The sequence below is a fragment of the Toxorhynchites rutilus genome, chromosome 3, assembly GCF_029784135.1.
Source record: "Toxorhynchites rutilus septentrionalis strain SRP chromosome 3, ASM2978413v1, whole genome shotgun sequence".
NCBI lineage: Eukaryota > Metazoa > Arthropoda > Insecta > Diptera > Culicidae > Toxorhynchites > Toxorhynchites rutilus.
The window spans coordinates 217,661,094-217,678,882 of NC_073746.1; the positions used below are offsets into that span (position 1 = coordinate 217,661,094).

The following is a 17,789-nucleotide window of genomic DNA, read 5'->3' on the forward strand; positions in this document are numbered from 1 at the left end:
ATAAGGTGACCAACATTTTCGATGAAATAAAAAATCTAACTTTCTTATCTTTATAGATAGAGGTAAACATAGTTCAACAATATTGTAGTCCCAGTTATTCAAAACATCTTTGTAGAACAAAGTTTTTTTTCTATCTCTTGAAATAACTGATATAGCGCATTTTCCCTAATTTGCGTTGCGGTCACCATTAAAAAACCGTGTTTTTTGCTCTAACTATTATATTTCAAATTTTACATACAAACTGTATTCGAAAGACTTCTAGAACATACTGATACAAACATTTTGCGATGCAGAACTTGTCAATATCTCAACTTCACTCAAAGTTATTGATATTTCTTCCCAAAAAATGCGCCCACTTCAATTGCTTGCCATTCTTTCTGGGGCAAACATAAAAAATGTTTGTTGACGGAATTTGAAAGAACAAATTTCACTCTTTATAATATGTAATTTTTAAAGATATGTTGTTTTTTGTATTTGGGTAAATTAAAATTGAAATCATGAGTTTTTGGGTGAAAACCCATCCATAAGTTTGAGCAGGATACAAATATTGACAAATTCTGCATCGTAAAATGTTGGTATTGATGAGTCTAATAGTCGTACGAAGACATTTTTAATGTAGAACTTTATATATAAAAGTTAGAGTAAAATAACCGTTTTTTTCATGGTTACCCTAATTCAACTATGTTTACCTCTATCTATAGATATAATTTTTATAAATATTTTTTTTTGTTCCCAAAATGAAAAAGTTGATTAATTCCTCATTTCATCCAGCGTTCGACAAAACGCAGACTAAAGATAGTGCTACTCTCTCTTCAAATGATAATGAATTCGAGCAGTTCAATCTTCAAGAGAAAGCATTTGCTTTCATAGTCAAAGGAAATGACAGCAAAAAAGAACGAAATTGAAGAATCGATTTTAGTAAAGAATACTCACAATCGAAAAAGATTCTGACTAATGAGAAAAAAATGAAGTAAAAAAATCATTTTCATCTTCTTGTTTCGAAACTGTCAAGCTCTGATCATAATTTTTTTTTTGTATTTTGTTTTTGAGTAAAAACTTTTTGACGTAGGATTACGTCTATCGGGAACATATTGGGCAATAAAGTGTGAAACGAAAAATCTGCCGCATCCCGAAAATTGTACAATTTCAAGCGCTTATTATTCAGTCATTTGCTGATGGATTTCCGAGATATATGCATCAATCGGTTTAGGTATTTCTAATAATTTAATACAATGAAATAAATTATATATTTTATCAAACTAACCATCAAGCAATTGAAAAATGTCAAGCATTATCTACACGAAAGTCCCGCGTTCTGATTGGACAACTGGCACAAGCAATCTGTACTCTCTCAGTTGTTCATTTAATACGAATACAGAACGGTGTAATGAGTTATGTGCTTGGCTTGATTTTCTGCTGCGGTAAATCTCACGTTTTGATTGGGCCAAATTGGTCTCCTCCAGTTCTCATCGCATTCTCATTCGGCATCTTTTATCGTGCACCATCCAACGACTAATCATCATCCTTCTGCCATCATCGCTCGATTGTACCACTGGCGAAGTGAACAAAAAATACCAAAAAAATCAAACTAAATGCTCATTTTCAGGGCCATCAAATTATTTTCCAAGAGTTAAATAATGGAATTTTCCAAAAATATCCATATTCAATCTGCAATAATGGCTTAACGTATTCCTGCGTCATATGCTGTTGTTTCTCGGCCACAACCCTCCTGTAACTTTTTATTGGTGACTAAAATTTTAGAATGTCTAAACGGGAGTATCATTTTACCGACGAATTGCGCTGAAAGTACCTTTGTCTCACAGAAAGACCGAATGATTATGAGACCAAGTACTGCACAAGTGATTTATAAGTGTTGGTGGTCAATATCGGTGTGTTCATTTTATCATTTTGTTGAAACAGAAGTTTTCAATCCACAATGAATCATTACAGGTAAATCTGATTTGGAAAAGCATATCCAAATACCGAAACATTGCAAGAATATTCAATTGGAATCCTCTTTTAAATCCATGTTCAATTATGTGGTGTAAAAATCCCATCGCTCAGAAGATTTCAGCTGCAGAAGAAACTCTTGCGTTTCATACATCAAAAAAGCTTCAAAAAATCCGAAAAATACGTTGAATAAATAGATTTAAGTGGAGGTGATCTGGCGTAATCCATGCCTCTCACGCTAAAGGTCACGAGTTCCTATCATTCTTCCAAAAATAGAAATAAAATGACGAACCAGTTATAAGTGTTGAAAGTCACTATAATATAGAAAAAATAGATTTAAGTATTTTGGTCTTTGGAAGTTCAAATCACATACAACGTGTTTTTATTTATTTACTAGCTGACCCGGCAAACTTCGTCCCGCCCGAAATTTATTTTTCGTTATCACATTCAAGTTATCATTCCACGTTCATGGGTCGAATCGCACAACTGTTCATTGATTGATCTTCTAATCGACCCCGCTGATTTTTTCTTTTACTATAAAATTCCTAGTACTTCTACCAAAACTCGTCATTATAATATTATTATTAGGGGATTATTTTCAGACACAATTCTCGTTTTCCATCCGTTACATGGAATAAATGTTTGATACAGGAAATATGATAGAATAAAGACAGACCTAAATCGGACAATTCCTTCCTCGAGTATTGCTCTTATCATTACATTCGGCGATCCATTTTTATTTATATAGGTAGAGGAAGCTATAGGAATGAGTTTTATCACATTAAAATAAATTTCGACTTTCGAACAAAGATCAATTTCGTTAGTGCAAACATCAAATAGACTAACAACGCTTATCACTATGAAATTGTAGAACATATGAGAATTGAATTTTCGAAAATTTTCCCATTTTCTTCAGAGTTTTCCGAAAATTTACAACTGTCATGTTTGGTTGGAATATGTTTGATTGAAATGTTTTTTAATTTTTCGGAACCCCCCCCCCTTCCATTCCAGAGGTGGGAGGGGTGTCCTACCATCATAGAAACATTTCGCGTACCCAAAAACCCCTCAATAAATAAATAAATAATAAACTACCATAGAAACGTGTATTGCCCCTACAACCTCCATATGCCGAAATTGGTTCCATTTGCTTGATCAATACCCGAGTAATGTAGAAACTTATGCTTCATCTGTATGGTAGCCACCCGCCTTAGAGAGAGGGGAGGAGTGTTGATTTACGATAGAAACCTCCACATGCCAAATTTGGTTCGATTTGCTTGATTCGTCTCGAGTTTACAGAAATTTGTGTTTTATTTGTATGGCAAACCAGATTCCTACCGCCCCCCCCCCTTCGAGAGGAGGAGGAGTACTTACTCACCATAGAAACGTTTCTTACCCCCTAAAACCTTCACATCTCAAATTTGGCTCCATTTGCTCGAGTAATGCAGAAATTTGTGTTCCATTTGTATGTCACCCTCATTTTTTACTCTCTCAATCCAGGGCAATTTTCATTTTCATTTATTTTCCTGTAAACATGGTAAATGGAAAGTCCGTAATTTAATAACGTGTTGCAATGAGTTTTAACATTGCAATAAATATGAAAACATCAAAAGTGGTGTTCATGATATGCATTATGAGAAATAGAATAAAGTTATATAATTTATCGAACAAATCGAAAATAATAATTTAATAACCCAATTCCTGTTTTCGTTCGATTAGTTCGATTATGGAGATATTTATGAACTGGCAACCATCACACTCGCGTTCATACGCGGTAAAACGCTCCACGAACAGTTACGCCGCATTGAAATCCGCATCGCATCGAGTTTACTATGGCTGTTGTCACATTAGGCGGATTCGCCGCCGCGGATATTGCGAGGGTTTTTTTTCTCGATTTGAAATCGCTTCCAAAACCGCCCCGCTCTGTGTGACATGGCTCATTCACAATACACTGTAGATCCTCCGCTGCGGTTTTACTCGCGGAATCCGCCTAATGTGACATCAGTCATAGTAAACGCGATGCGATGCGGATTTCAATGCGCCATAGGCTGATGTCACACTAGGCGGATTCGCCGCCGCGGATTCCGCGGGTAAAACCGCAGCGGAGGATCTACAGTGTATTGTGAATGAGCCATGTCACACAGAACGGGGCGGTTTTGAAAGCGAATTTATATCGAGAAAAAAACCGTCGCGATATCCGCGGCGGCGAATCCGCCTAATGTGACATCAGCCTATGTCAGGGTCGGGCGGTTTCTTTTGATTTCCACATTCGGGAACTTTCCCGCAAACGCGCCCGGATCACCTTGCGTTTACTATGTCCTCGGCCTAAGAGTCAACCATGTGACAGTTTTGAATCATTTAAAAAAGGCCGGCTACGTAAAGGAACTTCATGTTTGGGTGCCACATGTATCAACGTTATAAAACACAACTAAGCGAATATCCATCGACGCAGCACTACTAAATGTCAACGAAATGCCACCATTTTTGAAGCAAATTATTACGGTCGATGATAAAATTCACTAACAAAAAATGTGAATTGATCAACAGAAAAGATCTTTCATCATGACAACGCGTAACCACACACATATTTGATGACACGCCAACAATTGAGGGATTGGTTGGAAAATTTCGACCCAAGACGATTTTTCCATTCTTTTAAAATTATTATCTCCTTTTGGTAACTTGCTGCATTTACTCCATTAACGAAGGAAGCAGCCATCGTTCGGCCTTATTATTGGCAAAACTTTCGAATCGAGAACGTTTAAGCGTTTTAAGAACATAGACCAGCTTATCAACAGCCGCGAATGGAATAGAACAAGAACTCTCAAAGCAACTATAACTATAGATTCTTGGTCTGAAAAATCCTCAAATATTTGTAAAAATACAGATTATTCTGTAGATATGGTAACCCTACTGACGAATTGTCTCATAAACTTTTACCTAGGCTTAAATACTTTGGAATTAATGCTGGATGCTATTGATCTCCACAAAAAGTACTGGTTTTATGCTTAATGACATGTTATAATCAAAATTACATACAGAATGAAGCAAACTTACCGCATAATCTCGTTCTCCCTCTCCTCCTCCTGCCGCTGCCGCAACATAACATTCTCGATTATTGCACGTTCCTCCTGTGTCAGATGAGACAGATCAGGCATATCGGCCATTTTGCTAATATCCTAGTTCCAATTTGAAATACGGTATCTAGCGTATTTCACAACGTGACTATGCGGTTGATAACATAAATGTTTTCAAGTTTTAATGTGTTCTTCCGCGTATGTATAATCTCTATCCGTCAAAACAATCTTCATGCACTATTTACTTAAAAACTAGTTCGTTATGTTCCGCAGATACTTGCTACTGAATCAAATTTATCCTGGCTTCACACTATGTACACAATAACCAATACTAGAATTGTGCTTCACTCAGTAAGGAATCGTTACAGAAAGTTTCCGTAAGTATTTGCGCTACTGTTCACCCGATTGCGTCCGACACTAATCACACATCCGTTCGATGAATTCTCGCCGGAATATATCACGTTGGATTTTTTCAGTTTGGTTTCACATTTTGTGAATTGATACACGCTACTGCTAATATCATTGTCTTCACCATTAGCTACACTTGAGAAACGAATATCGCGGTTGGTTTTGATAAACATTTTCACTTCCATTGATGGTGGCTGAAGAGGCGCACTACATCCTGCATGAGAACGATGTTTTCCGTATTATGTTATCGTCATCGTTGAGCTGGATGCTGTGCAGCGACGCAGATGGCATGCTGTCCTGTATCGTAGAGAGGAAGAATAATGCGTTAGAAATTATAAAGTGCAACATTTCTTTGTTCAAATTGCCAATTGGATATTTCCGAATCCATTCCAAAAAAAAACGGAGAAGGAATAAATATTAACAGTTACCGTAGATCGGGGGCCAATTGATCACTAATTTCAGAAAAATGGGAATATTTCCAATTTTTTTTATGTTAGATTTAAACCCCATAAATTTTTAAAACCAGTACTGGTGCTAAGACCAAACGTTATGGAAAGTGATTGATCAATCTATGTTTTATAGGATTTTCTAGTATCATATGCACAAAAATGTATAGAATAAACTTTTATTTTTTCACGTACGGTCATTTCAATGATAATTCAATGGTTTGAGGATACAACAACCTGATTTAGTCCACCCAAAGGTGTGTTCATGCCTTTCCATAACTCGATTTGAACACTGATCTGCAGGTCATCCGGAGACCATTCAGGTTATCCAATTGTGACCAAAAACCCTTGAAATAGTCACCAATGAGCTAGTTTTGACAAACCAAGACGTTCGATATGTCGCATGATGGGATTCGGTTCTGGTCATTCTTGGTGCTTTTTTTGTGAAATAGTTTTTTGTTGTTACTTGTTTGAATAGTAATTAGAAGTATTCGATTACTCATTCAACTCATCAAGTATCGGCTAGTAGTGAATTCATGTGTTTAGCGTCTGTAAATATTGCCTTGAAATATTGGAAATATGTTTCTTTACCATAAATAGTTAGAAATGGAAACGAAAATGCTATTCAGAAAAATGTTAATTTTCATGCAATTTGATAAGTAATTCGTTGAGAGCCATTGACAAAAAGAACCCTCAGATGATTATTGAACATGTCAGATTTAAAAAGTTGAAAATTAAATTGCATTATGCCTCTGAAAATTTATGTTTGTTTTCTGTAATACGATTGATCAATTTCACCCCGGTGATCAATTTGCCCCCGGATGACGGTACTATCATTTCCTTCCATCGTGAACCAAAATATAGGATAATTGCAAATGTAAAACATATAAATATAGAATGACTTGTGCCCAGCTGTAATCATGTATGTTTTGTATAAAAGAGGGATGTAAAGCTATTTGTGCCAATTTGATGGGTGTTTTTGCTCAAGGCTGTATCAGAATACAAATGCATTGTTCTACATGGATGGCAGATGACAAATTTCTAAATCAAATAACACGATTGGATTGTATTCAAAGTGACAAGCTCGACAACAGGTGCGAAAAACTTTTTTGGCGAAAAAAAAAAAAGATCTGAACGGGAATCGAACCCATGGGGGCTTCGGGCGTGATGCTCACCACTCGCCCACGGGAGCCACCTACAAATGCATTATGGATTGTAAATAAGTGGATACGATTAGGCTCCCGTCAGGCAGAGTCTACAGCGAACCACGTTATTCCTCGCATCCTTTAACACTCTTTTTTCTATTTCCGTCAAAAGACGTCCACGGGAAGGACGAACAATCGTCATCGAACGTGATGGAGTGGTAAATAGAAGAATCCTTGCTCTCATCCCTATCATCCAAGCGTCTGCCAAGCTGGCTCCAACGTGAACCCGTACACGAGCGATGGAAATTTTATCGTTTTGCTTCGTACTCATCGACTACAAGCTGTTGGCTTTTGACTATGCCAAAAGCAAGGAGCAATTATCGTATCCTCTCGATGCATGCATGGCGAGAGCCCACGTCCACATTCGCATCTTCTTATCTTCTCTCGGTTCAGCTCGTTGTTGTTAACATTGGGTGGAAAATCTTCAGTGGGGAAAAACGGCACACTGTCAATGGAGCGCATGCGTTTGGTCTGACATCCGCGAAGAACAGCAGAAGGAGGAAGAATGTCTGACTTTTGGCGTGAAGTGCCCTACCAATTGATGTTTCCCCAAAACCTATGATGGTTCTCGGAGTAAAATTTGATCAAAAAAGGTCGAAAACAAATAGCTTTGCAACGTGTGCAAAAATATCTTTCAACGTTAGTTGAGTTTGTTTCAAATAAATAAAATTGAAATATACACTCGGAAAAACAAATGATGAATCGTACCCAGAAGAGCACAAATCTCGCGTAACTTTTGAAGAGGTCGAATGTAACATTTACGCCAAATCGAGAATAACGAGGCTGAAGACCGAAACATTGTTTCGCGAATTGTTTCTATAAAACATGATCTTTATCACTACTTTCGCCACTAGTAATCAATAAAAACTCTGAAAAAGCAATCATAACTGTTGTTCCCTGACTTTAGTTTAAAGTTGGAGCCTCGGGGCGAGAAATGTTACATTGGAAGTTTTGACTGACCGCGTTTGTACAGCGTGGCGCATAAGTCACGTAACGTTCTCTGAAGAAAAAAAATAACGATCGCGCTGCAACTATCGAGCGTGTTGGTTCCTAAGCGGTTCAGTTGCTCGACCGCAACCTAAGTTCCTAAGCGGTATATATGTCAGAGGTATATTTGTGCAAATCGGTTGCGTGACTTATGCGCCACGCTGTACATTGGACAAATTACATTGTACGATAAGAATTTAAAAATAACTTCTAAAGAGTAATCCAAACGCCATCATTTCGTGCTAATGTCGGAAGAAAGTGGCGTCCGAAGTAAAAGTCGAATGCTTAAAATCTGAATCTGTACATAAGACGGTTTTTAGTGTCGGTGATAAAAAGATGAAGAGGATAGATCCTTGAACGATTGTTTTTTAAATACATTCAATTATAAAACCCTTTCACTACGACAGTGTGCTCCGCCGGAGTGCTATCGCTGAACGGAGCACTGCGCCGAAAGGTATGCATATCGCGTTGATGTAATCGATGTGCAGTATCGCGAAATGCGAAATTGTTAAAGCTTGTAATGTGCATTCATGACCTCGATTTCTTTACCTTTGGTACATTGGATCATTTCAAAAATTACGTGAGAAATCTCCAGAATTGTTCATGAAATATGTTGAATGAGTCAGGATTGATTTTGAAATTGCTCGAGCTGTAGCAATTATCACAATATGGTGATCCTCTCCCGAACAAATTTGCAGTTGAACTTTGATGGATGCTCAGAGCAGAATAATCGCAACTTGTAGAAAACAACATGACATTTCAGTTAATCTTGAGCTTTAGGTACTTCGTTATGATTCGGAAATCCGAAATCATATAAAATATAGTTAAACAAAACTATTAGTTTACAATAGATAGCATTAGTAATTTCCATCTTTCATTTCATACGTGCGATTGAGTTATGCTAGGAGACGTCAGATAAATAGGATTTCTTACTGAACACAGCTCTCAGACCAATTTGACCAATTGGAATTTATTTAGCTTGCCCTGTAATATGTTTGTATGTTTTTATGATTGTAGCATGTTTGGCTGTAGCGCTGACCCACATTAATAGACATTTGACCCCCTTTCTGTTGACCGATTGATCTGAAATTTGGAACACACCTTTATCTCTTTAGTCTTTATAAAACTGCGTATTTCATGATCTTGAAAATCCAAGATGGCGGCCACTACCCAAATGGCGGACTACATATTTTCTCAAAACCCCGTTAATATGAATATCAAATGAAAGTGCTTGACTAGTAGAACACAGTTATTTGTGAAAAACGCAAATCGAATATTACTGCCACTACCTAATGGGGGACTACATATTTGTTCAAAAACTCAAATGAAAGGGCCTGAATAGTAGATCACAGAATATCATGAAAAATCCAAATCCAAGATGGCCGCAATCACAAAATAGCAAATTACTTTATTAAACGGTTTTATTTAGCTTAAACTGTTGTCTGTAGGGTTGTCCCACATTTATAGAAATTTGACCAATAGGAAATGACCAAATTTATACACCTTTAAATCTGCTGTCATTTTAAAACTGCTTACCCCATGATCTCCCAAAATCCAATTTGACCGTCGCTACAACGCCGCTTTGACTAATAGAACACAGTACAATGGTAGAGAAATATTCTAATGAAACAGATAATTTACTAAAAACAAGAAAATGAAATAAGTAAAAAAGCTTTTTAAGTTAAACGGGTTCATTGTGATTAAACATAATAATGTACTGTAAGCTAGAAAATGATTTGGCAAGTAGCAGTTAGCAGTTGTCACATCTCTTCGTTATTGGTCTAGGGCATTGATAAGACAAAATATCGTGGGGCACATTGGATTTTCATTATCCACAATTAGCGACTTTACATATGTCCCACGATTTTATTTTAGTCTTATCAACGCCCTAGACTAATGACGAAGAGGTGTGATAACTGCTAACTGCTACTTGCCTAATTATTTTCTAGCTTTCAGTACATTATTATGTTTAACCACAATGAAACCGTTCAACTTAAAAAGTTTTTTTACTTATTTGATTTGTCCTCGCACTTCAAATTCAGACACCAGCAAATAGCGAATACGTCTTATTTCACAGATTATCTTTGTAGAAATCATAAAAACAGGCCAGAAGGCTGCACATATGAGTAATGTTCACGATTCAGGTACAGCAAGAGCCAATTATGCACAATTTTGGTTCGTCGATTCCATTCCAATCGGTTATACATCGAAAATGTCGAAGAAATATTGAAAATCGTCAGGTGCGACCATCATATAAGCACTGTTTCAATTTCCTTTAAGCTTAAGGCAGTATACCAGTCTAGGAATTTAAAGAAAAATCTCCAAATTTCTGATGTTTAGGCATTCAAGAATATACCGCAAAAAGGACTTTTCAAAAAGACGCCACTGCTTGTAACTATTCTATTTATGAAGATTTTTTTTCCGTTGAATTTTTGTTTCATTGTTGAAAGATAGATAAACAAATAATTATATAATTGATAGTAAAAATATTCTATGTTCTTTTTTTCGAGGCTCAGAGGAGACAGAATTCCTATCTGGTAATCGGGCTACAAACGGTTAGTTGACAACTGGGAAGGAGCGTTAACTAGAGCTCTGGTCCTCACAAGTTCCTACTTCACGCCTCCGCGAGTCATACAACCAGTCGAAACACAAAGACAGCTGCTGACGTAGCCTGGGCAATGTTTTCAATCCTACAAAGTGAGGGGGTGCGACGCAAACACTGGCGCGGTAAAACCACAGCAAGGCTTCCTCGTGTCAGTGTGGGACTCTAAACAGTACTGACACGACGTTCCTCCGGCGAGACAGGGGGTTGGTCGCAGGCCTTACAAGCCGCCACCATAAAAAAGAGCAAGCAATGAATAATGATCAAGGAAATTTAAACCGGAACAATCGACATGGACTCACGCGACGAAAACGGACTGGAAACTCGGGACATGGAACTGCCGATCTCTCAACTTCCAAGGAAGCACTTGAGTGCTCTCCAACGTATTGAAGAGCCGCAAGTTCGACATAGTAGCGCTGCAGGAGGTGTGCTGGAAGGGATGACCGGTACGTACGTTTAGGGATGGCCACACCATCTACCTAGCTGCGGCAACACACACAGCTTTCGACCACATTTTGATTGACTGCCGGCACTCCTCAGATATCATCGACGTCAGATCCTATCGGAGCGCTAACGTTGACTCGGATCACCTGGTGATAGTGAAGATGCATCCAAAATTCGCCGTTGTGAACAACATTCGGTACCGACGCCCGCCTCGGTTAAGCCACGCGCGGCATTAGCCTGATGTCGCCGGAAATTACGTGCATTCGCTCGAAGCTGCTCTGCCGGAAGAGGACAAGCTGAACGAAGCCCCTCTCGAGGACTGTTGGAACACCATTAAAACAGCCATCAACAGCGTAGCAGACAACATACTCGGGCACGTGGGACGTATTCAGCGGAACGAGTGGTTTGACAATGTATGTAGGAGGGTGATGGGTGAAGAAAACGCTGCGCGGGTGGCTAACTTGCGCAGTGCCGCTCGTCAGAACGTGGAAAGACATCGACAGAAGAAGATGCAGGCTACCCAAATCTTGCGGGAGGAAATGCGCTGCCTGAAGAAGGCGAAGTATTCAGAGTTGGAGCAGCTGCATCGGTCTCAGGAAACGCGAAAGTCTTACCAGAAACTCAACGCAGCCCGCAAAGGCTTTGTGCCGCGAGCGGAAATGTGTCGGGATAAGAATGAGAGTACATTCCATGTCTAAAGTTTGTGGTAGCCAGACGTGATTGTTGCGACTCCAGATATTCGATTGGTCTCGTTAGCTACAAAACCGGACAAGTGTTTTTTTTTTCTCCTTTCGTTTGGGATTTTTTATCTCACGTCGCGCGTGGATGTCACCGCGGAACATTGGACAGTGTACAAACCGGGAAATCATTTCAGCAGAGCTGGAAAAGTGATTGGTTTCTGCTGTATCATCGCCATTGCTGGCATTATATCGCGCGTGTACACACCAATACCAGCGTGATTGCGCATACCGTGGATAGTGTGGTGAAGTGCCGTTGGCCGACTCATAATCGCAGCTATTCTTTGCGCGTGATCATCCGATTGAGGAGGAGCCGCCATCCTCGTCGCACTTACAACTCATTCGCATACAGTGCGATTCAACGACCACCGGCGACTGTGTGTGGTAGTGTGCGACACACATTCAATTGTGCCGAGCGCGATCAACCGATTGGGAAGCAAGCATCGGTTGCCAGTTTATCTGCACTGGTGTACAATTGGATTATAAGTACAAATTGTAGAATGTCAGAAGGGGGGTCTCCAAATATGGAGATCTCTAACGATGACTCCCCAATGTTAGTAAAAAATAACAAAAAAGGAACAGCGAAAACACTTAAACGCGTTACTTTAACAGGAGATGCTTCGTCCGGGGACGAGTCAGCTAACTCCACCAAGCCCCCCTCTAAAAAGTCTGCCACTCACTCCTCTCCATCCCCTAGCACTTCCGCCCTTCCTTCGATTCCACCTCCCCTCCCTGTTGTCACCGATCCCACCCAATCCACGTCATCTCCTTCTCATGTTATCACCGATCTCACTCAATCCACGTCATCTCATTCTCATGTTATCACCTCTCCACGTGTCAAGGTCTATCCGGAAGATGCACTTGGAACTGGTCCATGGGTTGTTTTCCTCAGGCCTAAGCCAAACGGAAAAGCGCTTAATGTTATTCAGATCATGAAAGATCTGACAAGATACTCCTCCGTGAAAGAAATTTCAAAAGTTAGACCGACCAAACTGCGTGTTGTCGTGGATAATCGGAAAGAAGCAAACGATATTGTCGTCGACCAGCGATTTACCCTAGAGTATCGTGTCTACGTGCCTTCCCATGACGTAGAAATCTCGGGAGTGATAACCGAAACGGGTCTGACGAGCGAATCAATTATAGAAGGAGATGGTAGATTTAAAAAACTACCTTTGATGAAAATCAAAATCTTAGAATGCCGACAACTCGGCAAAGTCTCCCAGGAAGGGGAAAACTCTAAATTTACGCCGTCCGACTCGTTTCGAGTAACTTTTGCTGGTTCCGCTCTCCCTGACTAGGTTATGGTGGACAAATTGAGGCTGCCAGTGCGACTCTTCGTGCCAAAGCCCATGACTTGTCAAAAATGCAAGTCAGTTGGTCACACTTCAGCTTATTGTGCCAACAAGGAACGCTGTGCCACTTGCGAAGAGCAACATGTGGGTAAATCTTGCAGTGCGACTGAGCAAAAGTGTCCATATTGCAGAGGAATTCCACATGTGCTCTCGGCTTGTGAAACTTACAAGAGTCACTGGGAGAAACAGAAACGCTCTTTAAAGGAACGCTCGAAGCGTACTTTTGCGGAAATTATAAAGGGCGCTTCTCCACCGGCCGAAGAACAACAAGAACAACCAATCCCCACACACAATGTGTTCTCCACGTTGCCAGTTGACGAAGTAGAAGCGAACACAGCTGAAGAGGGCACACCGTTCATTTTCCAAGGGAATCCCCGGCGCAAAAATGTGTCCACTCCCAAACTTCAACGACAAGTTCCATCGGTGATACCCCCTGTTAGCATGCCTAAAATATCGAGTGCAGCGGACAAGCAAAATCAGGTTCCTCCTGGCTTCCGTGGGAATAGATCACCTTCGAACGACCCAGCACTCGAGGGGACATCAAAAACCCCAACTGTCCCTGTTTCGCCGTCAAGCTCAACTTCCCAATCGGGATTTATAAAGTTGTCTGACCTTTTGGATCAAATCTTCATGTGTTTTAATGTTTCCGACTCCATCAGAACCCTTGTCATCTCAATGCTTCCAGTATTAAAGACAATTTTACAGCAATTGATGCAAACATGGCCCCTCCTTGCAATGATTATCTCTCTTGATGTCTAATTTGAATAGAGAGGTCGGAGATATCACTGTTTTACAGTGGAATTGTCGTAGTCTTATCCCTAAATTGGATGCATTCAAATTTTTAATTCATAAGTACAATTGTGATGTTTTTGCTCTGTCTGAAACTTGGCTTTCTTCGCGAGATGATCTCTCTTTCCACGATTTTAATATTATACGCTTGGACCGTGATGACAGATACGGAGGGGTGCTATTGGGGATCAATAAGTGCCACTCATTTTTTCGAATTGACCTTCCACCTAATGGAGGGATTGAAGCTGTTGCTTGTCATGCAAACATTAAAGGTATTGTCAGCTTGTATTGGCCTCCGAGAGCTGCGGTTAGCCGCAAACAACTTGATGACATGTGCTCACTCCTTCCTGAGCCACGATTGATCTTGGGAGACTTCAACTCTCACGGAACTGCCTGGGGGGAACAGTACGACGACAATCGTTCATTGTTGATATATGACCTTTGTAACAGCTTCAATATGACCGTTTTGAACACTGGGGAAACAACACGTGTACCTAAACCTCCTGCTAACCCAAGTGCTCTTGACCTCTCGCTTTGCTCGAATTCACTATCGTTAGATTGCAAGTGGAATGTAATTCAGGATCCCAACGGTAGTGATCATTTGCCAATCAAAATTTCCATCACCACTGGGTCGAGTTCTTCTGAATCTATAAACATGGCATATGACCTCACAAGACACATTGACTGGAAAAAATATGCGGACGCGATTACTCTAGCCATCAATTCCAGAGATGGTTTACCTCCATTGGAGGAGTATAACTTCCTTTCTCGTTTGATATATGACAGCGCGGTTCGCGCTCAAACGAAACCCATCCCAGGTTCCACTATTCGTCGAAGGCCTCCCAATCCATGGTGGGATAGCCAATGTTCCAAGCTTTATCAGGATAAATCAAATGCATTTAAAGCTTTTCGAAAACGTGGAACCCCTGAAATTTTTTTTTCCGTTCCCGTACAAAAAATTGTTCGAGATATTTCACAAGATAGGGGCGATCTTGATTCCGAGTTTTCGATGGTAGAATTCTCTCTTGCTCTCCTTTCATGTAACAATTCTGCTCCGGGATCGGATAGAATTAAGTTCAACTTGCTGAAAAACCTCCCTGATGTGGCGAAACATCGCTTGTTAAATTTATTCAATCGGTTCCTGGAGCATAATATTGTTCCAGATGATTGGAGACAAGTACGAGTTATAGCTATTCAAAAACCCGGAAAACCCGCGTCTGACTTCAATTCGTACCACCCAATAGCAATGCTGTCTTGTATACGGAAATTGTTGGAGAAAATGATCTTGTTTCGCCTTGATCGATGGGTTGAAACGAATGGCCTACTCTCAGATACACAATATGGGTTCCGCAGGGGCAAGGGGACGAATGATTGTCTTGCGTTGCTTTCTTCAGAAATTCAAATGGCTTACGCCGAAAAAAAACAAATGACTTCAGTATTCTTGGACATAAAGGGGGCCTTTGATTCTGTTTCAATAGAGGTTTTGTCAGACAAATTACACTCTCGGGGTCTGCCGCCTCTATTGAATAATATGTTATATAACTTGCTTTGTGAGAAAAATTTGAACTTTTCTCAAGGAGATTCGGCAGTAAGTCGGTTCTCTTACATGGGCCTCCCCCAGGGCTCATGTTTCAGCCCCCTTTTGTACAACTTCTATGTAAGCGACATCGACAATTGCCTTACACAAAATTGCAGCCTAAGACAACTTGCAGATGATGGAGTGGTGTCTGTCGTAGGATCTAACGAATCCGACCTGCAAGGACCCTTACAAGATACTTTGAACAATTTTTCAACCTGGGCCATTGGGCTAGGGATCGAATTCCCCACGGAGAAAACAGAGATGGTGGTTTTTTCTAGGAAGCATAGACCAGCAAAACCAAAGCTTCAACTTTTGGGTAAACCGATCACTCATGCTATGTCATTCAAGTATCTTGGGGTCTGGTTCGACTCCAAATGTACTTGGGGGGCCCATATTAGGTATCTGAGTAAAAAATGCCAACAAAGAATAAACATTCTCCGTACAATTACCGGCACCTGGTGGGGAGCCCATCCCAAAGATCTTATAATGTTGTATCGAACAACTATTCTCTCAGTGATGGAGTATGGCAGTTTCTGTTTTCAATCAGCTGCCAAAACACACCTCATTAAACTCGAGCGAATTCAGTATCTTTGTCTCCGTATCGCGTTGGGATGTATGCCCTCAACGCATACCATGAGTCTCGAGGTTTTGGCAGGCCTACTCCCACTAAAAGATCGCTTCAATTTATTATCTCTTCGGTTCTTCATCCGGTGTAAGGTTATGAACCCATTGGTGATCGGAAATTTTGAGCAGCTGATCAATCTAAATTTTCACTTCGGATTCATGAGTTCATATCATGAATTCATCTCCATGCAGGTTGATCCTTCTTCGTATATTCCCAACCGTGTTTGTTTCCCTGACTACATCAATTCCTCTGTGCATTTTGATCTGTCCATGAAGCAAGATATCCATGGATATTCAGATTACCAACGATCGAGGATCGCTCCAACGATCTTCGATGAAAAGTATGGGGGTATCAATTGTGATAATATGTACTTTACTGATGGGTCCACTATAAACGAGTCCACAGGATTTGGAGTGTTCAACGAATTTTTTAGCACCTCACACAGTCTTCAGAATCCTTACTCAGTGTATATTGCTGAATTGGCAGCAATTCATTGGGCGCTGGACAGCGTCGCCTCACGACCTGTTGAACACTATTACATTGTAACGGATAGTCTTAGCTCTGTCGAAGCTATCCGTTCAGTGAGGCCGGAAAAGCACTCGCCGTACTTCCTTGAGAGAATACGAGAAATTTTGAGTGCTTTATCCAGACGCTGTTATGTCATTACCTTTGTCTGGGTCCCTTCACATTGCTCAATTCCGGGTAATGAGAGGGCTGACTCATTAGCAAAGGTAGGTGCGATTGAGGGCGACATTTATCAGCGTCAAATCGCCTTCAATGAATTTTATTCTTTAGTCCGTAAAAATACCATCGCTAATTGGCAACGCAAATGGAATGAAGATGAATTGGGCCGGTGGTTTCACTCAATTTCCCCTAAGGTTAGCCTCAAACCGTGGTTCAAAAATCTGGACTTGAGTCGGGACTTTATTCGCACCTTCTCCCGACTCATGTCCAATCACTGTTCGTTAGATGCGCTACTCTTTCGTTTCAATCTTGCCAGTAGCAATCTCTGTGTTTGTGGCCAAGGTTACCACGACATCGAGCACGTTGTTTGGTCGTGCGAGGTGTATCTTGTTGCCAGATCGAATTTAGAAAACTCCCTTCGGACCCGAGGTAGACAGCCCAATGTACCGGTGAGAGATGTGTTGGCTCGGTTAGACCTCGATTATATGTCCCTAATATATGTTTTCCTTAAAACTATCGATCTTCGTGTGTGATTGTCCGTACACCCTTATCCTCTCCCTTTTTTTTTCCTTCGCGAGCGACTGTTTCCCTTCTGACTAACTATAGAATAAGCTGAAATGTATATACATAATAGATATAATAATAGATTTAAGAATTGAGTATGATGAGCGTGAGTGTGAATGCGAGTGTGAACATTGTACAATATCCTTATATCCCCTCCTTTTCCAAAAGAAACTATGTCACCCTTCTAATCTCGAGTCGACCGCGAGTAATCGGTTTCCTACTTTATTAACCCTAGATTTAAGGAAACATGTTGATATATACTAATAAAAGTATAGCTAAGAGTTCGGCTCCTTTAAACCTATGTAACTGAGCCTGTAAAAATAAATGACTTAAATAAAAAAAA

General features: G+C 40.2%; 1 protein-coding gene across 14 annotated transcripts in view; it reads right to left on the reverse strand.

Moving 5' to 3' along the window:
* LOC129779206 (regulating synaptic membrane exocytosis protein 2) overlaps positions 1-17,789 on the reverse strand; it is a 143,339-nt gene that overhangs the window by 117,867 nt on the left and 7,683 nt on the right. For all 14 annotated transcript variants that reach the window (XR_008743589.1, XR_008743588.1, XR_008743590.1 and 11 more), the window contains exon 2: positions 5,005-5,729. Coding sequence is in view for 11 of the 14 variants with exons in the window: in XM_055786522.1 (XP_055642497.1) it covers positions 5,005-5,114 (110 nt within the window). In the remaining 3 variants the exon portion in view is untranslated. The remainder of the gene's footprint in view (positions 1-5,004; positions 5,730-17,789) is intronic.